This window comes from Euprymna scolopes, chromosome 17 (assembly GCF_053919585.1).
Source record: "Euprymna scolopes isolate OS-2025 chromosome 17, ASM5391958v1, whole genome shotgun sequence".
NCBI classification, from domain to species: domain Eukaryota; kingdom Metazoa; phylum Mollusca; class Cephalopoda; order Sepiida; family Sepiolidae; genus Euprymna; species Euprymna scolopes.
This window is the reverse complement of record NC_136498.1, coordinates 93640270-93664553: the sequence shown is the minus strand read 5'-3', so window position 1 is coordinate 93664553 and position 24284 is coordinate 93640270. Positions and strand designations below refer to the sequence as shown.

The 24284-nt window shown below is 31.6% G+C and overlaps 1 protein-coding gene across 1 annotated transcript; it reads right to left on the bottom strand.

Annotated features, from left to right (window-relative positions):
- Positions 1-2215: 2215 nt before the first annotated feature.
- Positions 2216-23463, bottom strand: LOC145296847 (tetratricopeptide repeat protein 33-like). Its single transcript, XM_080142970.1, has 4 exons — positions 23083-23463; positions 17077-17158; positions 9141-9272; positions 2216-2926 (listed from the first exon to the last, which is right to left on the bottom strand). Exons 1-4 carry the CDS (start codon positions 23313-23315, stop codon positions 2423-2425), a joined length of 951 nt encoding a protein of 316 aa, XP_079999096.1. The 5' UTR covers positions 23316-23463; the 3' UTR covers positions 2216-2422.
- Between the last annotated feature and the right edge of the window lie 821 nt (positions 23464-24284).

The window sequence follows — 24284 nt, the reverse complement described above, 5'->3', positions numbered from 1 at the left end:
ATTTTGTTTGTCTCGCAGTTACTTGCGAGACTAATTTGATTGAAACAAAGCATATTTTACAAAATCTTTTTGGATTCCTGTTGTTCAAACAAAACATTAACTTGTATTTTTGCAATCTTTTAATCCTTGCCAGGTTCCTAGACTGAAACAACATGTTTCACAATATCCATCTAGTTCCCATAATTCAAACAAACACCTTAACTTGTGTTTAGACAATTCTTTAATCCTTCGATAGTCTCTAGACTGAAACAACATACGCTTTGCAATGTCCATTTGGTTCCTTCACAATACAGGAAAACTGGAATTGTCGTAACCCCTTTTCGGTCATCTTATTGTGAATTGACTTGGCCACATAGCATGTGGATTGATATACCACAGATTTATATCATAGCTTGGTTAACTTTTTGAGTGTCCATCATATACATCAGCCAATGCATAGAATAATTCTCTGAGTATCGTTAGTCTTTACATGATTTTTATTTTTCCTACTAATGTAACCTACTAAGTATGGTCATACAAATGAGTAAGAAGATGTGCACTAACCCTAAGTCCCAGTGGCAACATTTTTAGCTTTGTCTAGTGCTGGACCCCTCAATATGTAACCAGATACTCAATGGTCACTGGACTTTACCACTCTAATACCCTGAGTGCACAAAACGACCCTAAGATCTTTAACATGCTAGCTGGTCTATGATCCTACCAAATGGGTCTGTCGGCTGGCTGTTTGTTGTCAGATATTGTGGTTGAATTCTTTTTCCAAAAATTCTCTCATGTGGGTTGATATGCTGCTTCTCTCCACTGCATCCTAAATGTTGGGTTTCAGAACAGGTCTAGAAATAATTGAGTAATTTTCAAATTAACAGGCAATCCATAACTAACGAAACATTAGAGATCATTTCCTTATCAAAAAGTAATTATTTGTATAAAATAATTCAATATATACTGCGTATGAAGGGAAAAAAAAAAGAAGAGATTAGATAATTCAAGGCTTCTCTGAAACAAATTGTTTTCTGGATGCAGGATTTTTAACTAAATCAAATTCAAATAACTTCATTCCATTTAGCAATTTTGGGGGCTAACTTTGAAGAATTCTCTTGTGAATAGTTTACAAGGTGGAGACCTATATCTTTCAGCCAATCAGAGTAAAAAAGACCGTATCCCCCAGTTAGCCAGAGAAAAAAAAAGAAAAAAATGCTGATTTTTATGATGTCAGCTATTTCTCCCTCCAGGTGTCTGAGATCATCCTTTTCTCTTCTCTTTTTCCTTCCCCCTCTTTCTTCTGAAATCTCTTTTTTTTTCTCTTTCCCCTATAGAAATTAGTTATCAGCTATTTGTACTTTTACACTCTTCCAGTATCATTTAAATTATTTGTTGTTATCGTGTCAACTTTCTGGGAGGCTTTTCAGTTGATATGTGTTCACAATCTCCTCAGGAAAGCAAACATGTCATTTTGCAATTTTTCTTTTCCTGTAATCTATTATCAACAAAAACAAAAAATATAAGACAGATGACCAGTAGTTCACAATCTCTGCTGATAAATTTGTCTAAGAATTTTCATTTCTATTTACCACTGAGATATTAATTTTTCAGATATCTCAAAAAATATTTTTTTAATATATATATATATATATATATATATATATATATATATATATATCATCATTTTTTGGGCCATCTAGGATTTTGGACAAAGTGTCAACCATAAAATGACCATAGTTGACTTAATGAGTCTGCTTAACAAGGCAATCCAGCGTCACTTGGTACTAGAAATAATGTTAAATAAGACTGTTTTTCTACTTCTATTAACTGCTTTCATTACAATTTTTTCTTCCCTTTTACTTTTGGGAGGAGAGATAGAGAGAGTGAGAGAGCAAGAGTGCAAGACATATATGGGTGAGAGTTTCTCTATCTGAACTATTTCTGGTACCATGTTAAGATGTAGGAGTGGAGTATCAACTGACTGTCTTGTAACTTTTTACCATCTCCCTTTGAGAAAGAATTACTTTATTGCTAATCATCTGAGGCGCCCCTACCAGGGAATGCTGATGAGACTGCTCAGGTATTTTTTGCAGTCCTGTACTCTTCCTCTAGAATATTGGCTCTTCAAATCTCACTTTCCGACCCTTGTGTAACCTAAGGTGGGAAGGAGGGAGATAAACAGTGTTAAAAATGTGAAAAAAAAAAGCCAAAAAAAAAACAAAGAGACAGCAAATAATTAAAGAAATTATGTTTTATAAATGAATTAGTTTAATTTTGAATGCAATACAGATGCAATACAGATATTCTCACATGCAAGCAAACATCCACACAAGATTTGCCAATGATGTTTATGATTTATGACAATTCCTTGATTAAAGTCGATTTGTAAATAAAGATGGAGTCATGAGAAGAAATGCTAACAAGTTACCGCATCATAACATAGTTACCGCATCATAACATAGTCTGTTGGCACTGATTTAACAGTCTTTTTTGTTGGCAAGGACTCATGCGATGAAGATAATTCCTCGTGTGGTGGTGACAATTCCTCATGCCGTGAAGATGACTTCTCGTGTGCGGGAGATAATTCTTTGTGAGGTTTTACAGTCTCTGTTGTTGGTGTGAGAGGTGGGCTCGACTTTCGATAGCTTCCGACCTTCTGTTGCCTGTATTTACTATACTTTTCAATGGTAAGAGCATCTTCATCTTCATCATCTGAGTCTGCCTTGTCTTGCCTACTTGTATCTTCTGTATATTCCTCAACATCATTTGTCTGATTCTCTGGGTCCAATTCCTTAATGGTGGCACTGTTTGTCAGTGTAGAGTCAACCAATTCTGCAGAGATGTGTTTCTTTTGTTCTAGCAGGGTGCAGGCCCACTGTAAGTCTTCCTTCCATAATTCCTTCACCGTTGGATTAAGATGGACAGCTTTACTGAATGCACGAACAGCCTATGAACACAAAAGATATAAAAAATAGACACAGATTAGACAAGAAAATAATTCAATTCAATAAATTTGGCAGAAAATAAAGCAAATATGCTTTAGTTGTAGGGAAAGGAGAGGTAGAGTTGGAATTTATATACAAAGAAAACAGAAACCAAGCACTTGTCCAATTTTGCCTGGTAGTGTTGCGTGTTTGGTGCACTTACTTCATCCTCTGGAAGTCGATTCCAAGGTTCAGAGATCACAGATTAGGAAAGAAAAACAAATAAAGAACATAAAACTTAAATGCTAATATTAGCATGGCATCTGTCAAACCAATGAGTTTTTGTTCAAAGAAAAAGTAAATTTTGTTTTTAGTGTTGCATTTTACAATTTATAAAGTGAAAGTGTCGTCTGGACCTCATCAGATGCAATGAAGATCATGACTCGTTATATTAGTCGAAAGTGATTTTTAGTGACAAAAGCAAGTTCAATAGGCTAGGCAGTAATGGTAGATAGTACGTCCGTCGAAGGAAGGACAAAGAATTCAATTTTAGGTGCACAGTTTCAATGCTGCAAGGTTGTGGAGGTTCAGTTTTGGTTTGGGACGATATTAGTGCCAATGGTCCAGGGCCCATAGTTGTCTTGCAAGGTCGAATTAATTAGACTAAGTACATAAATATGTGGACTGAGCATTTTCTACACTATTTTGGCTGGAATTTGGATGATAATCCCATCTTCATGCAGGATAATGCTCCCATTTACACAGCTGGCAATGTCAAGAGGTTTCTGGGAGAGCATGATATTCCGTGTTTGGATTTGCTTACACAATCTCCAGACCTAAATCCTATCGAAAACGCATGCCATTATATCAAGAAGCAGCTACGCAATTATAAAATTTCAAATTTGGAAGAACTTTGGACAAAAATTAAGGAGAAGTGGGATTCTCTTTCACCGGTGTATTGTCGCAGATTAATTCAAGGAATTCCCAAAAGATTGCAGGCTGTCAAATTAAAGAAGGGCTATGCGACTAAATATTAACTAGTTCATTGTTTTCCTGTTGTATTTGTGTTGCATTAATGTTCTAAAGTTACATTTAAATAATTTTCCATTGGGCAGAGTTTCTTTTGCCTTCTCGATTTGAAGTTAATTTTTTAAATTGACGTGAACACTAGGATACTTAAATTAAAAGTCAACTATGAACAGGTAATAAAAGGTGAATCAAATGAGGTATAGGTACTTTAAACAGTTACATTCAATTTAGCTTAAATTTACATTTTTGTTTTTAAAATGACAAGTGCAGACTTTTTTTTGGGCACCACTGCATATTGTATAAAATCATATAATATAAAATATGTATATTTCATGATTGTCCTTTTTTATCCTATTTATTCAGACCATGTTTATATTCAGAATACGAAATATTCCAATCTTTCTATTTAATAGTACACAAAACTGTTTGCTGATTATTTGTACACAAAAACTCTCAAGTTTTAATAATGATTAGATTGAATCGGTTGTTTCAAAACATTAATTCAAATTTGTTTACCTCCTACAACAATGTTTGGTATTTGTTTTCTGGCATATTAACACTCTTTTGGGTCATTTAATGCTCCCAAACAAAATACATAGTAAGCAAAATCTTACTCAACGTGTGAGAAAAGGTCTTTGGGGTTTATACCTTTCCCAGATAACAGCATAATAACAACTTAAAAAAATAAACAATAGATTTGAAAAGACTTTAACTCAACATTGTTGATTCAGTTGGCTAATCACACACCTAATCAAAAGGTTTTTCCAGCACAGGGATTCTTAACTGGGTCCACAGAAGCTTTGAGGAGCTGATAGAGAAAAGTTTGTTCTTGTCCAAAATTCAACTTATTAAAAAACAAAAACACAGAAAAATCTTTCATATCACAGAACAAAAATGTCATATTCCAAAATTCATGTAAATTGATCAAGTAATTTATTTTTAAACTAAGGAAATCAAATTTTATGAGGAAGCAAGAATGTTTTAGAAATCAATTTGAATACAGAAGTTTTTTGTCTATTTTAATAAGGCTTGTAAAAGCAATAAAATATTATTAATCACTAAGAATCATAAAATTTCATTTTCTTAGAAAAACATACTTGATCAATTTACGTGATTTTTAGAATGTGACATTTTCATTCTGTGATAAGATTTTCCTGCATTTTTGTTTGTTGAATTGTTGAATTCGAGATAAAAATTGAAAGTTTTTATTTTATTTGGATGAGATGTATACAAGTTTATTGAAATTTTAAAGATTTATATTTGGATTTTATGTTATGAATATAACAAAACTGATTCATTGTTAGTTTTTATTAACCAAAAAATAAATATTCGATTTAAAAAATTATATATACATATATCTGGTCCACAGATAATAAAAATATCTCTTGTGGTGGAGGGGGTCATAAGTGAAATAAGGTTAGGAATCCCTGATATCACTATCTTTACTTATATATAAAACATATGTTGTCTGTGCATGAGTTTGTTCCCTATGGTCTCCAAAACGGCTGAGCCAATTTGTTTGAAATTTCACACAAATGTACTTTATGTGTCTGGGAGTGTTCTTAGGTTTTGTATTGGAATGTCTGGAATATCTCTGATATGTATCAAAAATCAACAACTGAAAAAATCTGATTAAAGAAGGAACAGTCCGATTTTGACAACCAAAGTTCTTATACAACCTACTACCACAAGCTCATTTGGGAAGTTTTATCACAGCACAAGCAGAAGAGCTCGGCATATAAAATCAACAGTAGGTTCTTTGATAAGACAGGGATGTGTTTGAACTGAATGTTTCTGTTTAGAGCACAGTTTAACCATGATACTTGACTTTTGCATTTTAAATTTTAATTCAAGTCATTATATAAAATAATTTAATAAAATTAACAGTAGATTCTCTACAGTACAATGTAGACTACAATGTATTGTGGACCAACTCACTGTGAAGAGGCATCTGAAGTTTCCTCACAGTGCATATGATGGGTCCACAGCTAGAGTAGGCAATCAATCGATTTGATTGAAAAATGGATAGTTTCATCAATTTTGATAAAAAAATGTATTGGAAGTGTGGAACATTCATTGATTTTCATTCGATTCTGGACAATGTCAGGTCTTTCTGCTAGTAAACAATAATTGACATTTAAAAACAATTCCCTATATTTCCAACTCATTTGAAATCATGCTAAGGGTGTTCACTTTATAGGAGACTGGGATTCAAGCCTCAGTCAAGTCATATCAAAGATTTAAAAAAATTGTACTTGATGCCCTCTTGTTAAACACTCAGTATTATAAGGGTAGGATCAAAGGTGAGTGGAGTAATCTTGACAACGGTGCAATCCCCTACATCTCTGTGTAGCAGCTAATAAATAGGAAGCCTTTGAACTGCCCTTGATTAATCAGGATCAACTTCATTTTTTAGTTTCATACAATAAAAATTTTGTTCTCTACCTATTTTAGTTTTATATTCCATGCTCTGTAACTATTAGCATGATAGTTAAAAAAAAGATCAGGTTTAAACCTTGGTTGAATCATAGCAAAGGCTCCAAAAATATTACTTGATTCCACCTTGCTAAACATTTAGCATTATAAGATGAGGATCAAGGGTAAGTGGAGCAATCCAGGGAAATGATTGGCACTCTCTCTACATCTCGGGGTAGTAGCGAATAAAAAAGGAGCCCTCGACTGTAGTTGATCATTTATTTATGTAAAGATGCATGCAAAACATGGTAAATATTTTGGGCATACAACTCAGCATCAAGAGAGATAATTAACAATTTATTGGCGCAAAAAGGAGGAAGAGAAGATTACATCCAAAAAGTCTACATCAATAACATATATACTATCTGTCACGATGAACCATTTCCAAGAAAGTTCCTGAATATGAAAGATACATGAACAAGGCCGGAGAATATAATAGCCAAAATGTTGCAACTGCATTGCTGTCTCCATAAATTTATCATTTCATTTATCAGAACAATCATTACCTTCATAAATTTATTATTTCATTTATCAGAACAATCATTACTTCCATAAATGTATTATTTCATTTATCAGAACAATCATTACCTCCATAAATGTATTATTTCATTTATTAGAACAATCATTACCTTCATAAATTTATTATTTCATTTATCAGAACAATCATTACTTCCATAAATGTATTATTTCATTTATCAGAACAATCATTACCTCCATAAATGTATTATTTCATTTATCAGAACAATCATTACCTTCATAAATTTATTATTTCATTTATCAGAACAATCATTACTTCCATAAATGTATTATTTCATTTATCAGAACAATCATTACCTCCATAAATGTATTATTTCATTTATTAGAACAATCATTACCTCCATAAATTTATTATTTCATTTATTAGAACAATCATTACCTCCATAAATGTATTATTTCATTTATCAGAACAATCATTACCTCCATAAATTTATTATTTCATTTATTAGAACAATCATTACCTCCATAAATGTATTATTTCATTTATTAGAACAATCATTACCTCCATAAATGTATTATTTCATTTATTAGAACAATCATTACCTCCATAAATGTATTATTTCATTTATTAGAACAATCATTACCTCCATAAATGTATTATTTCATTTATCAGAACAATCATTACCTCCATAAATGTATTATTTCATTTATTAGAACAATCATTACCTCCATAAATGTATTATTTCATTTATTAGAACAATCATTACCTCCATAAATGTATTATTTCATTTATTAGAACAATCATTACCTCCATAAATGTATTATTTCATTTATTAGAACAATCATTACCTCCATAAATGTATTATTTCATTTATTAGAACAATCATTACCTCCATAAATGTATTATTTCATTTATTAGAACAATCATTACCTTCATAAATTTATTATTTCATTTATCAGAACAATCATTACTTCCATAAATGTATTATTTCATTTATCAGAACAATCATTACCTCCATAAATGTATTATTTCATTTATCAGAACAATCATTACCTTCATAAATTTATTATTTCATTTATCAGAACAATCATTACTTCCATAAATGTATTATTTCATTTATCAGAACAATCATTACCTCCATAAATGTATTATTTCATTTATTAGAACAATCATTACCTCCATAAATTTATTATTTCATTTATTAGAACAATCATTACCTCCATAAATGTATTATTTCATTTATCAGAACAATCATTACCTCCATAAATTTATTATTTCATTTATTAGAACAATCATTACCTCCATAAATGTATTATTTCATTTATTAGAACAATCATTACCTCCATAAATGTATTATTTCATTTATCAGAGCAATCATTACCTCCATAAATGTATTATTTCATTTATTAGAACAATCATTACCTCCATAAATTTATTATTTCATTTATTAGAACAATCATTACCTCCATAAATGTATTATTTCATTTATCAGAACAATCATTACCTCCATAAATTTATTATTTCATTTATTAGAACAATCATTACCTCCATAAATGTATTATTTCATTTATTAGAACAATCATTACCTCCATAAATGTATTATTTCATTTATCAGAACAATCATTACCTCCATAAATGTATTATTTCATTTATTAGAACAATCATTACCTCCATAAATGTATTATTTCATTTATTAGAACAATCATTACCTCCATAAATGTATTATTTCATTTATTAGAACAATCATTACCTCCATAAATGTATTATTTCATTTATTAGAACAATCATTACCTCCATAAATGTATTATTTCATTTATTAGAACAATCATTACCTCCATAAATGTATTATTTCATTTATCAGAACAATCATTACCTCCATAAATGTATTTCCGTTTGTGTTTGAGCTTAAGGTGGAACTGGCAGAAAGCACATTTCAGACATCTGATTTGCCTTGCGTTGGACAGATAAGCCAATTAAACTTTTAGTCTTTCCTGTTTTTGATGAATGAATGTAATTATGTGACCCTTCAAAATCTAATTATGTACTCTGTAATTTTATGTTTGTATCCTATTTTAAAAGGTCAATCATATAGTGTTTTATTTTTTGTTTGCATCTGCACCAGTCTGAGCACTCTATCATGCATACATTTACATGAAAATTTACCTGAAATTGAGTCATAAGAGTTATAAGTTTTTAAATATTGAAAATATAAGTAAATAAAATTTAAATGAAAAATTTAATTTTTGTTAACGAACCAATTTGACTTCTCCAAGACCGAGAAGTGCTCGTCCAAGGGTTTGATATGCTGACCACCAATTTGGCTTCAACTTGGTTGCTTTCTCGGCAAACTGAACAGCTGGAAAGACTTCTTGTAGAATGAGCAATACCTGTGAACAATCAAGATGGACAGTGAAATATTTTTTTTGGAATAGGAAGGCGAAATGCTAAAAAAGAGTAGAAGTAATGGAATTGTACAAAGAAAGGAATAATTGATATCTAAGTATTTACTCTTCGTAGAGATTGAAGGAATAGAAGGTGAATGCTGGTTACGATAAATCTCTCAAACTCTTATCTAATTTGATTAGAAGTTATGAAAACCAACATAATCTGTGTCTCTCTTATAAGCCAATGTATCAATTTGTATCAATTTAAATATTAATCTACGTTTAATTTGAAAATTTAGAAAACTGAATTTATTTTATTAAAATGATTAAAATCATTTTCTTTTTCTGAGACTTTTGTTGTTGAAATAAATAGAAAACATTGGTTTTTTTTTTTCTTCATTTTCTTGGTAGTATTAATCTCATGTCCAATGTTGTTGACGATTGCTGTGAAGTTTGAAGCATTGTGTATTTGTGCAAGTGGCCCAAATTTTGAATAAAGAAATTTTATTGATTAACAGCCTTTTGACACCATATTTTTTAAACAACATAGAAATATAAAATGACATGAGATTTTATGAATTATCTCCCTTCACTATGTTGTCTAAAAAAATGGTGATGAGAAACTGTTTCATATTTGATTTTATTGTTTTAAAAAACAAAAATATTAGATAAGTTTTTGTGAATTTTGTGCATTGTATTTTTCTTACCCTAACAGCTCCTTTTAACAGCAATATAGTATTTTTTTCTAGAGAAACATCAGAATAATAAATAATTGGTTATAGTTAGCTAACATACTTCCTAACTTCCAGCATAGCTGTTACTGTTCTATATTGAAGGGGAAAGTTCCTGGTTTTTAGAGAAACAGAGTAATTAGGATCGAATATAATAATTATTGAAGGAGAATGCTGGAATCGAACAGTTATCAAAACTTAAAATGAATACACATTGTTAGTTAGATACGATTCCAAGGATGCAGTGAAATTATCCATTGTAGTTAGAAATAATTATACAATGAAGTTTAGGTCAGAGCAAAATAATAGAACAATGAATTAAAAAATGTCCACAGAGAAAATATAGAACTCGTGTTGCCAGAACACGTGTTGGAAGCATGACCATGACCATGAGAGATGCACATGTTTGGGCCACGTATTGACGCCACATTGAATTAATATATACACTTTAGACTAGAAGACAGTCAGTTAGAGTGAGAGCGAGTCAGAGAACATATCGAGTTAGTCCAGCAAAGAGTTAGCTGAAGCTCCTTAGGAAGCGAAGGAGAGGAAAAGATGACACAATGTAGCAACTTAGCCAGGCATCGAATTCCTATCACCAGCTAGAAAAATAAATATCTTCTATTTGTTACGTAAGCCTTTTGTCTTCGTTTGCCATTTCAACCAAGGTTGTTTTGTCTTTCAAATTTATATGTATCATCACGCTGTCCCATCGTATTGTATAAAGAACTTTATATAAAACACCTTCCCTTGATTATTTCATTTATCAGAACAATCATTACCTCCATAAATTTATTATTTCATTTATTAGAACAATCATTAACTCCATAAATTTATTATTTCATTTATCAGAACAATCATTACCTCCATAAATTTATTATTTCATTTATTAGAACAATCATTACCTCCATAAAATATTGAATAATAATAATTCAATAATGCATCTCTCGTCCTGTTTTAAGAACTGTTCATTACACGTCTCTCACATCTATCTCTCAGCTCCACTGACTATTAACAAAATTATACAAATAAAATAGCAATTAGTCTTTATTTGCACTTTAATAACAAAATTTAAAAAAATAAGTTTTTTTTGTTTTTTTATTTTTATAAGAAATGTTTTTATGGAGTTTTAAAAATATTTTTTTTATTTTAAAAACAAAAGTTTTTATTTGAATTTACATAATAACTATGTTTATGAAAGTATAAAAATAAAATTATTTAAATCAAAATAACAAATGAAATTATTATAATGAAAAGAACAAAATTTCAAACATCATAAAAAATTCATCCAATATATAATATTCTAAAAATAGAAGAGTAAATCTACAGGACTGTGAGTGAGTTGGCATTTAAATAATCACAGACTTGACAAAGCAGATCATAAAAAATGATTGTACTGAAAGATTGGGATCTTAGTATAATTATGAACCGTTATGTGTTTAAAAAAAAAAGAATTCTGAAGAGAAATAATTACAGTGGCTTGAAGTGGTTGAGAGAATAATTGAAAGACAAATAAGCAGAGATGAAATGCAGTTTAGTTTTATGCCTGGGTGAAATACCACTGATGCTATATTTATCCAGAAACAAAATTCTCAGAAAGTGGATATTTCCTCTTATAGTTTGCAACTAAATTTTTTGTGTTATTTATAAACAGTGGCTACACAAGAAGTGCAGTGGAATTACACATAAGTTGAGAAAAGGTAATCAGTTTCTGTGCAAGTGTAAAACAATTATAGTTAAAAAAAAAATGTGGTATAACGTATATATATATATATATATATATATATATATATATATATATATCATAATTTAGGAATTTAAAATTTCTGATTTGAAAAAGTTAAATTTCAAATTATGCAAGACAAAGAATACAGTATAGTAAAATAACATTTTCAATTGTACTGACTTACAAATATAATCTACAGGAAACTCAGATGTTGAAATAAAAACTGCATCTGATTTTTAAAGATTATCTTTGCTTTAGTTTAATAAGCAATTCTTTTATTTAATTATTTTTATTTTCATTTTCATTTAATTTTAATTTAATTTTATTTGCCTATCTACGGATATCTTTTGGTTTTTATTCACAAATTGATTGAAAACTTGAACTGAATTTTGAAACTGATATATGAAAAAAATTTTTATCGGATTGATATAAACAAAAATTTGCCGGATATCCAATCAAGCTAAAGAAAAACTGTGGAAATATGTATTGGATTGTTACCAGTTTCCTTGGATTTATTACAATACGCGTTGGATATTTTTACCTGCTGAATGCCAATAACTTCCATTACAGGATTTAGTATGCACTTTTGATTTAAAGTTCAATATCCTTTTTTTGCTACATCAATATCCAGTTTTCCTTATTCTATGTAGCTAAAATGATTTAAAAACTTTAAAAACATTTAATTTAATTTTCTATGTTTATTAGAACTGCACGCCTGTGGAACTGTCTTCCGTTTTCCTGCTTTCCAGCTGATTACAATATGGTTGTCTTCAAGTCTAACGTAAATAAGTTCTTGATGAGCCGTTCCATATAAGTTATCAAATTTACCAAATTTTCATTACTAATGATTACTATATTGTCCAATTTCTACTGTACACTCTTTAACCCTTATCCTTGAGTGGCCTCTTGGCCTTGATAATGTGGTGATGCCTATGTAAAAAAAAAAAAAAAAATTACCTTTAGCAAATTAGGTGCAAACCTTTTATAATATTTGCCAATATTTTCCTCCGAGGAGATGTATAAACATCGAAAACTCAGGGGTTAAGGAAATATATTTTATTATACTGTATTCTTTGTCTTGCATAGGATAAAATTTCTATATTTGAAATTTAACTTTTTCAAATAACAAATTTTAAATTCCTAAATTATGATTTATTTGCTCTATCTAGTATATTGAGTAATTTTATTTAGCTGGGATAGTCTTATATAAAATATTACATCCAATAATATTTTGTAAGACCGATAATCACTGCATTTGCACACCAGTAGATTTATTGTATTTCACTATTCTGAATTGTATCTTCAAACCCCCACCCACTCTTTTTGCTGATGAGGAGTCTTTGTTTTAAAAAAATCAAATGATAAAATTATTGTCCAAGACTTATTGCCTGTCTCAATAAAAAAACATTGTTTCCAAAACGATTGTACAATTTATTGATTTTGGTTGTTCTTCCTTGTGAAACCAATTTTTAATTTTAATTATATATTATCAATCATTTTACTCAATATATATATATATATATATATATATATATATATATATATATATATATATATTCAGTCTCTAGAGACAATGGATACCACCTGTAATATAAGCAGAGAGTTTTCTTACACATAGGACTTAGTGATCACACATTTTAATACTAACCAGGTTCCAAATTGCTTAAATTTGATGATCAAACAGGAACTGATAAGTTGAAGTGAATATCTCTTTTTATATATATATATATATATATATATATATATATATATATATATATATATATATATATATATATATATATATATGCTTTTTTTGAAGAGCATTGCTTTGTGTTCATTAGTGTGTGTATGGTTAGAATAAGTAGCATTACAAGTTGATTTTTTCTTTTTTAAATAATTGTTATTTTTTCAACGTGCATGAAAAGAGCTATGTAAAAGATGCTTAAAACCGTTTGAATTATGCAAATACAATCAGTAGTTCAAAAATTATGAGAATTTTAAGTGCCAAAATTTAGCCTTTTCTGTGGACATTTTTCATTAGAAAAAGTGAGCTAAATTACTGACCTCAATATTTCAAGAAATTTGGTAATTTCGCCACCATTTATTTATTTATTTATTTATTTTCCAAGCTATTCTAATGAAACTTGGCACTCTTATGTGAAATTGTGTGCTCTTTCTGATTATGCAGTCAAATCTGATGTATCTCTTTACCATAAGCCATGAATTATAAATTAAGATGTACAAATTTCAATTTTTTTAAAACTGGCGCATGGTATCATACAGTGGTTGTATGAACAAAACTAAGTATTATAGTGGTATTTAAATATAGCTTTATTGAGAATAGGCATTTTCCTGCCTCCTCACAAAAGAAGAGTTTAATCTTGGGTGTAGCCATTGAATGCCTAAAGAGCATTCATGGCCGGTATTTACTACTCCTCTCAAAGAAAAAAAAAATTGAGTAGATATGAATTAATCTCAGAAATAAATCGAAGAAAATTTTTCATATAGATTTGGGATTTCTGTAAAAGATGGAAATTCACATAGTCAACCAGAACTTATGCATTTTGGGACCAGTCTAATTTTCAATTTTGTAAATCCTCTCTATCTGGCCCCAAATATACCCCTATTTTCTGAGATGCAACTATAAATCGTATTCTACATGAATCCTTGATGTAGTTTTCACAGTACCAGGATACCAGGAATCCTGATAAGCAACAACTATATATTCACCAGTTGATGGTAATTTTTGTCATTTCTATTCTTTTGTTTTACTGAAAATTCAACTATGTAAACAAAGAAATAAAACGATAATTTTTTACCTTAACATTTAAAATTATTACATATATAAGTTTTAGAGTATGCTGAAGACGAATATTGCAATTAAATTTTTGCAAAGTAGTTTTCCAGATATTAAACAATGTCATTTCTTATGTTATTGCTGGTGGCCATCTTGGTACACGCAAGCGTGCAAACATAACCCCGAGAAACTATGCGCAAACGCACGTACCAAGATGGGCACCAGCAATAACATAAGAAATGACATTGCTTAATATCCGGAAAGCTACTTATTTGCAGAAAATTTAAATGTGATATTTGTTTTCAGTATACCCGAAAACCTTAAAAGGTAGTCATTTTAAAGAAAAATGTTAAGGTAGAAACAAGGTAAAAATTTATAAAATGCTTCACAATGAAATTCTTTATCGAACCGCCTAATTATTATTATTATTATTATTTAGATATCCTCAGTTACAAAAAAAAAACAGGTTTGTCTTACAGATTTGAAAAAATGATCTTGACAAAATGATCTTGAGTTAAAAATAAATTCAAGTTTCAGAATATATTTTATTCAGTTGTTAGGTGAAAGTACAAAATAGTTAAAAAAAACACCATGCTAAGAATGGGTTTCTAAATAATAAAGCTATTATTTCAGCATGGTAACATAAGTGCACAAGTACCTTTTATTTGTTATATATTTGTTTTTTTTTGCTTTTGTTTTCTTTTTTACCACTAAAAAACACAATTCTACCTTAAGTACAAGTAAGAAGTTATAAATACCACGATAACAGAAACGCATGTTCTTTGTACATTTTGTTGTTTTTTAATGCTTTTGGTACACGCATACCAAAAGCGTTAAAAACAACAAAACAGTATTGTTTGGAAATCAAATTTGAAAAACTTGAAAATAATTTTTTTTAAATGACTCAGAATAAAAAATGAAATTGATTTTTCTGCTTTCGTTTTGAAATCAGAAAAAACAGTTTTTTATTATTCTTTAGTCAGCTGAGCTCATAGCAAGCTGTTTCCTGAAGCGGATTTGAATTTCTATAAAAGGTAACATTTTAAAGAAATTTCCGCACAATTAATAATTATCAAATATTTACATTTTTCTGAAACTATTATCTACATGAAAATGGATGATATATACCGATTTATCTTATCAATTTTGAAATATTCTTCGTCAACTTTGCTTAGTCGTAACTTTGCTTCCTGTGGTCGTAAAAATATAAATCAAAGTCCAGTAGAGATGGACTTCTATGCTTATATAGCCTGTAAAATTTCAGCCATATCCAATTAAATTTGATCCCATGCATATGTATCGAAACATAACATATGAAATGTAAACATTGAATAAAAAGTTTCCCTTTTTGCTGTCGTCAATTTTTACCGTTTTTTTCCTTTTTAACTTAGAGCATAAAAACATTGAACGCATAAAAGAAAAATAAATTAACATCATTGGAATGCTTATTTTATTCTCTTTCCAGAAATGTAATTCTTTTAAAAATTGACCAACAAATAAAAAAGATATGACTTGTTGAAGCACATTAGGTATGTAATATTGCCAATGTCCACGAAAATACAGCATACGCTTGTAATGCTAGAATAAGATCACTTTTGTATTCATTGTGATTATTGTAAAAAAATGTTGAATTTGCACTTGTGAATTCGGCACAGCATTTTTTTTGTCTTTTTTTACACAAAGATCAATTCTAGGTCATAGGTGATTGCAGTGTAATGACAGATTCATGATTAGATGAATCTGTCATGTAATATCTGACGAAATCCAATACATGAGGATATACAGAAAGCACTACATTTGCTCAGTATATCCTAAGGATGAATCAGTTATGCTGGTGCAGTCATGTGTAGTGTTCATCTTCCGGGATGAATCATTGTAGAAGCAATATACATCTTGAGTCGCAGGTGGTTGGTTGACAAAGGAAAACTTGGAAGTATTTAGAATTTACAAAAAAGTTCTTGAACTAAAAAAATAAATTGGTCAAGAAATGTTGGCAATTTCTCAGAAGGTAATTTTCCGATATATTCATAATTTATATGACCGAAAAAAAAAAAGAGATAATAAAAACATACTCGAGTCGGATTATTTGTTCTTTTCACAAATGACGAAAACATTCATTCTTCGCATCATCAGCAGCAGCCCTTTCTTCGTTTGTTTTTTCCAACAACAACAAAGAACAAAGACACACACAAACGATGTGGCATAAAAAAAAACAAAGTTTCTCAAACAAAAATAGCCATATATTATTCTAGTATTTTGAACTCCCAACAATATCTAAATTTGCATAATCACTCATGTCTGAATTGTTCTAAGGTTCTTGTGCCAGTGTTTCTTTACAGTGAGAAAATGTTAACCATGGCTGCTTATTTCTTTGTCTCTCCTCACCATTAACACAGGAAGAAAATAATTGGACAAGACTGTACATAGCCAAATTTGAAGAGAATTGATCCATTGAATAGTGACAATTGGAATTTATTTGTAGAATATCAAAAAACGGTCAACCCCTGACAAATGAAGAAAGAGTATGTAAGATTTATCAAGAGTATCTTGGCAACCTTAATTCAAACTTACCTGAGCCTTTAATTCAAAAAGAACTTCATTGCAAGGGGTCAACTGAATTGCTTCATCCCATTTTTTAATGGCTTCCCAATATCTGAAATGAAAAAAAAAAAATCTTAATATGGAATTAAAAATAAGTCTTTTTCTTTTATCAGTAATTTCTATAATACAAGCCTTATATGAATTGGAATATCTTCACTGGACAGTAAAATCTATGTGAGAAAGCTGAAACTTTCCAAATCACTAATCATATGAATATCACAGAATTTCAAAAATCAATCCCATCAATATTCTCCATCAGATTGTTTAGTCACTTTAAGCGTTCCAATGTAGCACTATGCAAAATATGCATTCATGGCATAATACAAGGAAGCAAAGGTCGAAAGGTAGATGAAAGAGAAATGGATAGACAACATCTGGGAATAGACAAACATGAATATAAACCAATGAATACGTTGGTTGAAGATCGGGTTAGGGTTTGAGGATACTCCGCCATGTTAGTACATATTCTGCAGCTAGGAGAGAAAATGTTTAATAATAACAAGAATTATTATATAGTATGATTAAAACATCCTACCGATAAAAACTAAGTCATTGGTTTTTTTATATCAATTGTTGGAAACTGATGCCCCCCCCCCCCGCAATATTTGCTCATATTTGAATATCAATGGAAGGGACTAAAGCTTTTAATTTTTTTATGCTTTCTGTATACCGATACTCTATGGCTGACTGGGATAGCTTCCGTACATTCATATTTGATTTACCTCTGCATTACATGTTTAAAAAGGATGTGTCCTCTATAGTATCAGATCTGACCGAATGGTTAATTGCAGGCATAGACCTATTCATACCATCTAAAAAATTCCAACAAAAACCTAACAGCCAGCCATGGTTCTCCCCAGAATGTGCTGCTGCTATCGCGCACAGAAATCACTTTTTCCATAACTACCAACGTAATAGATGCATTGAGATTAAAGCTGCTTTCAGGAACGCCAGCAACCACTGTAAAAGAGTAATAAAAAATGCAAGAGAGCTATATGCCCAGTCTGTTAAATCCAAAGTAGCTGATCAGCGGCTTGGTTCCGACCAGTTTTGGCAAATAACAAATAGGATCCTGAACAGAAGTGTGCGTTCTATCCAAACCATTATCAATGGACCAGACGTCATCTCGTCAGCATCAGACAAGGCCAAACTATTTGCAAAGAACTTTGCAACTAATTCTACCCTATGCGACGAAGGCCATCAACTCCCCATATTTCCTCCTATGACACAGAACACGCTAGGTAACATTCAAATATCTGTGCATGAGGTTGCCAAGCTAATCAAGAACCTTGATTCCAGTAAAGCAACTAGCCTTGACGGCATCCCAATTATAGGGTTAAAAAAGCTTCAACCAGAACTTGCTCCCATAGTTACGAAACTGTTTAAGCATTGCCTTAAGGAGAAGTGCTTTCCGACTCCCTGGAAAACCTCATCAGTATGCCCTGTATTTAAGAATTCAGGTGATAAGTCATCTCCCTCTCAGTACAGACCAATAAGTCTCCTGTGTGTTATGAGTAAGTTGCTGGAATCCATATTAAATAGAGAAATAGTCAACCACCTCAGCAGAAACAACCTTCTTAGTGACACACAATATGGTTTCCGTTCTGCAAGATCTACCGCAGATGTGCTAATGGTTATATCTCACAGGATTAGTGAATCTCTTGACAAAGGCTTCCTTTCTAGGGCAATTGCTCTTGACATATCAAAGGCCTTCAACAAGGTATGGCATAAGGGCCTACTTTACAAGATTTCCAGCTACGGTATAACTGGAAATGTTTTCTCAATCATTAAATCATTTCTCTTCGATAGGCTCATAAGAGTAGTGGTCGATGGACAAAAATCAGAGGCCTGCAGTATTAATGCTGGAGTCCCTCAAGGGTCAATCCTGGGCCCAACTCTCTTCCTGATCTACAACAATGAAGTTTTAAACCTTTTTTAAAAAAAACAAACACGTTGTTTGTTTATTTTATTTTTTTTTTAATGAAATCTTATTCCTTGCTCCTTTAATTGAAAAAAAAATTAGGGCTTGAATTACATTTTTTGAGGAGTTATAAGCTTCGAAAGAGAGCGGGTGGAATTATTCAATAGTTTTCACGAAATTTCTGACACTGCTAATGCTGGAGTCCCTCAAGGGTCAATCCTAGGCCATACTCTCTTCCTGATCTACATCAATGATCTCCCTAAACACATACTTAAATCATTCGTTGACATCTATGCTGATGACACGACCATCTACGGCAACACATCAAAGGCTATAAACGACAAAGTTCTCTCTGATTCTTTCTCCTCTGATCTTGAGCACGTGGTTCATTGGGGGAAGACGTGGCTGGTTACCTTTAATGCATCTAAAACCAAACTCTTATCTTTACATCATCAACGTTCTGATCCCCATCTGGCATCAATTGAAATGGATGGCTCTCGTCTAGGAGAAGCCCCATGTTTTGACAAGCTTCTGGGTTTGTCCTTTACTCCTGATCTGAAATGGAACATGTACATCAAGTCTGTTGCCAAGGTCGCTGGAAAGATGGTGGGATCCTTCTATCGCTCCAGAAGATATCTCACTACTGATGCAATTCTCTATCTATATAAAAGCCAAGTACGTCCAAGGATGGAATACTGCTGCCATATCTGGGCAGGACCTGCTAAAAACAGCCTATCCTGCCTTGACAGAGTACAAAATAGACTTCATGGCTTAGTGGGGGATGCCCTTTTCTCTACCCTGCAAACTCTCTCCCACAGAAAAGACGTTGCGAGCCTATCCTTGTTTTATCGTTATTTCCATGGCAGGTGCTCGTCTGAACTCCAATCTCTGGTCCCCCCTCACCAATCTTTCATAAAAAACACCCGTCTAGTTGAATCCACTGTCAAAAATTTCCCCCACTTTTTATCTGTGCCTAAATCAAAACGTGGATTCCATGAACAAAGCTTCTTTCTTAGAACTGCACGCCTGTGGAACTCTGTTCCGTCTGCCTGCTTCCCACCTGACTACAACTTGGATATCTTCAAGTCCAACGTTAACAAGTTCCTAATGAACCGCCCCCTTAAGTAAACACTTCATTAAATCTCCACACTAACGTACTGTACTTGCAATAACCCTTATCCCTGAGTGGCTTCCGGGCCTTGATAAATGGTGACTACCGTGTAAAAAAAAAAAAAAAGATGTAAATATACGTCACAAAAAAACAAATAAAAAACAAACAAACAAAAAAATCCCTGTGTGGTCTCTTTAACAAGTCAGGTTCATGTCCCAAGGATCAATGTTTAACTCAGAGTGGGTAGATGTGACACAAGGTTGGGAAAGTGGGATTTAAAAAGTTAGCACCTTAGGTGAAACCACTCTGGCCTGCAAAAAGAAGAAGAAGAAGAACAACAACAACAATAACAACAAAAATGCCTAAGCAGCTCCATCAGCATTCCCAAGTTGGAGCATCTCAGGCGATAACTAACCCTTTCTCAAAGTGTGAGAATGCAAAGCCTGGAAGGATGGACCTCCTAGAACTGCACAAGACAGGACCACACACCTTAGCTAACAAAGAACAAACCATCTAAACAATGACCTCGACTCTGGTGGCCGAAGGAAAAAAACCAAGTTGTTTGTCATAATAAAACATTCCTTTGGCGCATTTTAGTGAAATCGAATCTAAGTCAACCAACACTATCAATATCTGCCTGGTTCCTTGCGATAAGCCATCATTCTTAGAACTTTCCGTGCAGGTTAAATTGATAGTGCCTGAGGGGTTCTGATGACTCGTGTTTATGTAAAAACCGAATTACTTAAATGAAACTGAAACAAAATAAGTACAGGGTGGAACAATAAAAAGTGTCACCAAAAACAACACTACAACTTTATTTTAAAACTTTTATTTGAAAAATCAATTCAGGTAACTTGATTATGTAGTAGAGCTGACATCTATTCAGGGTAGCTGCCTTCAGCCTCAATCACCGCCTCGATACGGGTCTGGAACTGGGAGCATGCCTTTTCCACAAACGCCTGCAGGAGCTTAGTAAATACTATGTATACGGCGGCAATCAAGATGGCTTTGGTGTTGTGGGAGGTCATGTTGGTGATGCTCTCGACGTATGACCAAACGATATAGTGCAACAGGTTCCGGACGAGGGAGGAGAGTGACAGTAAGAGAAAGGGACATTACAAAAAAATATGGCGGACAAAAACAAAGTTCATAAAAGAGCGTAAAAAAGGCCAAATTTAGCCTTAAAAAGACCAATCTGCCAAACCTTAAAAAGGCCAAATTTTAAAAGCAATACGGCGGCCTCGAATGTCGTACATTTAGTCTAATAAAAAATGATGAAAAAAATAATAAAAAATGAAATTTATTTTTGGTTTTATTTCAGCCTTTGGGTCTAATAATATGTTTTATAGAAAAATAAATAGTTTTTAAATTTTTTATCTGTCAAATAATTTACGCCACTAAACTACACATTTACCCAAGGCCAATTTAGCAAAACTCAATTCGCGTTAATTGTTTTTGGAGTGGTAATCAGGTCTGATTAGATCCCTTTTCCATCACAAATAAATACATAATAAAAAAAAAATCAAATATGTGAAATAAACTTCGTTTATTTACACAAATTAACAAGTGGCGACGAAATCACTTTTAGTGTCCAAAAATCGTGTTCTGGCAGTCAGTGTTTATGAATGTAAAAGTTATTTTTAGAATGTTCGTTGGATCGAAAGAAAAAAAGAAGAGAATGACATTTTGTGTGCGTGTGAGAAACATCATGCTTGTTTTTTTGTGTGTAATAAGTAAAGAAGTGGAAAGTAAATTTTTCTGTGCACAGCTGAATGTCGACATTATTCTCTCTCCGTGCGTGTGCACGTGGTGTGTTTCGTCATGCTGGCGAAAGGAAGTAGCAACGAAGACATTGACGAGAGAATGAGAAAAGAGGATGAGAACAGTTCGATCAGCGTTTATATATTTTTTGAGAGGGTCCTAGGCAAGCTGGGAAAAAGGTTTGAAAATTAAGTTTTTCTTTGAGTGTTGATTGGTTAAAACGTGCATGTCACGTGATATGCTTTCGACTACGTTCGCTGAACAAAACACATTTTCAGTTTTCTTCTCCGCAGAATTTGCGTGTGCATATTCTGTGAAATCTTTGCGCCTCTGAAATTTATTAATTTCTTTTTTGCGCGCGTAATTGGATTTTTATTTATTTATTTTTCTAAAACAAGAAATGAATGCATATTTTTAAGTGTGATTGACCGCACATCTTTGAAAACTGTTTTCATTAATAAATAATTTTTTACTTCATCGTTTTTCGTAATTTTTAGATATGCGATTGACTTTATTTGAAATTCAAGATTTCAAATTTCGCTCTAATAACTAAAAAGCATTCAATTTAATAAACAAACGATGCCGTAAAAAATGAATTTAACTTGAGGATCCACTTTAAAATAGCATAGTTCTGCATGAATACAAAAATAAAAATAAAAAAACTTAATGTTTATAAATCTATCAAATTAAATGAAATTCATAAAGAAAATAACAATAAAATTTACTGGAGTAAAAAAAAAAAAAAACTTCTGGGTTAAATAAAATATTATATAAAAAATTTTTTTTTAAATATAAAAGATAAAAAAAAACGAAGATCCGAACAATTATCATAAAATCTACAAATATTCCTCTTGAAAAGATTTATATTCTGATAATGTTTGAATGATTATTTGTTTATAAAAGAAAACACCTGATTTAATTCATTACCTACTTAGGTTTATATTTTCTTCATGGGACGTCGAGTCAACAGTCAAAATGATAATAATAAAAAGACAATTCAAAAATACAAAAAGAATTAAGATTTCTTAAAAAAAAAAAAAGGAGGGATACGAAATAGACAATAGAACTCACAAGAGAACAACAAAAAGTAAACATGAGCGAAATAAATTTGAAATTGAAGTAGCGACAATTTAGCGAGTCAAAACAAATGCGGAACTGTGTAAGTAAACGAAATGGTTTTTACCTTTCTGCTTCACATAAAGCGTTGCCTTCTTGACGGAGACGATCACTTTTACAAACTGTGTCTTCCAAGATGGGATTGCCGTCGCCAATAGTTCGTTTTGGTGCGAGGGTCAGCCAATCTACTTGGCCATCGTCGAGTTCATCTTCATCTTCTTCAGCATCGGCCTGAAAGGCCGCCGAGGCAGTGCGCGAGATCTTCTCACCAATTTTACGCTTCCAACCAAACGATGTCATTGTTTCACGAAGAATTAATGCGAACAAGAAACCATCAACAACAACAAAGGAGTCCGATATTAGCTAGTTCTCTCTAACACCTTTTTTTTCTTTCTCCGTTTTTTAACTACCAGATTTCGCGTGTTTTTCTCATCTAACTTTAATAAGTACACATTGAATTATATTTATATATATTTTTACTATTAATCGAATATTTATTAAAATAAAGATAAGGAACATAAAATTAATTTATAAAATGCTATTTAAAATTATATATTTCTAAACATGGCTCTTTTTTACATTATTTTTCTTTAGGCCTTCCATCCGGACAACATCAATAATAAAACAATAACAATAATAGTAGTCCTAGTGTTTTGCTAATCGCGTTGTTTACGAACACATTAAGAAATTTTTTTTGCATTTCCTAACGATTCGATCCATGAAGTCGATCTTTTTTTTTTTTTAGAAATAAATTCTTTTCATTTTATGCTATTCTTTGACGCCATATATCAGACTAACAATTTGGACAATGTTATTGTCAGTCCCGTCATGATCACATTTGGCTCGTTTAGTCGGCCGCAGCCAGCCTGCGTACGGTACTCGGAACATATTTATTATCCTATTTTTCTTTATTTCCCGTTTAAACATTAACCCAGGTAGATATAAGAATTAAACATATTTTACTTGTGTTCAATAATAACCTCCCAAAACTTAAGATAAATGTGAATTTTAATTCAGAACAAATTTATCCCATCAAAAATCCGGTACTTCTTTTTACTTCGACACATCACCGCTTATACAAAAGTCACGTGATTTTGTGCATTTTTTTTAACTGCAACAATATTTTTGATAAACGAAAAATATGCATCTTCTAAATTTCAATTTTCTGATCTTAAATAAGTTTTCCATGGCGTAATTTTAGAGTGATTTAAGTAAAATTTGGGCATTTTTTGCAATAACCATCAAAACAAAATAAGGCGAATAAATAGA

Bases quoted from the DNA above. Each gene is read 5' to 3' on its own strand.
- LOC145296847 (XM_080142970.1), bottom strand. From the start codon at position 23,315: ATGACATCGTTTGGTTGGAAGCGTAAAATTGGTGAGAAGATCTCGCGC. The intron at 17,159-23,082 runs GTAAAAACCATT...TTTTCATTTCAG, and splicing joins GCTTTATGTGAAGCAGAAAG to ATATTGGGAAGCCATTAAAA. The intron at 2,927-9,140 runs GTTCGTTAACAA...TTGTGTTCATAG, and splicing joins GTCTTGGAGAAGTCAAATTG to GCTGTTCGTGCATTCAGTAA.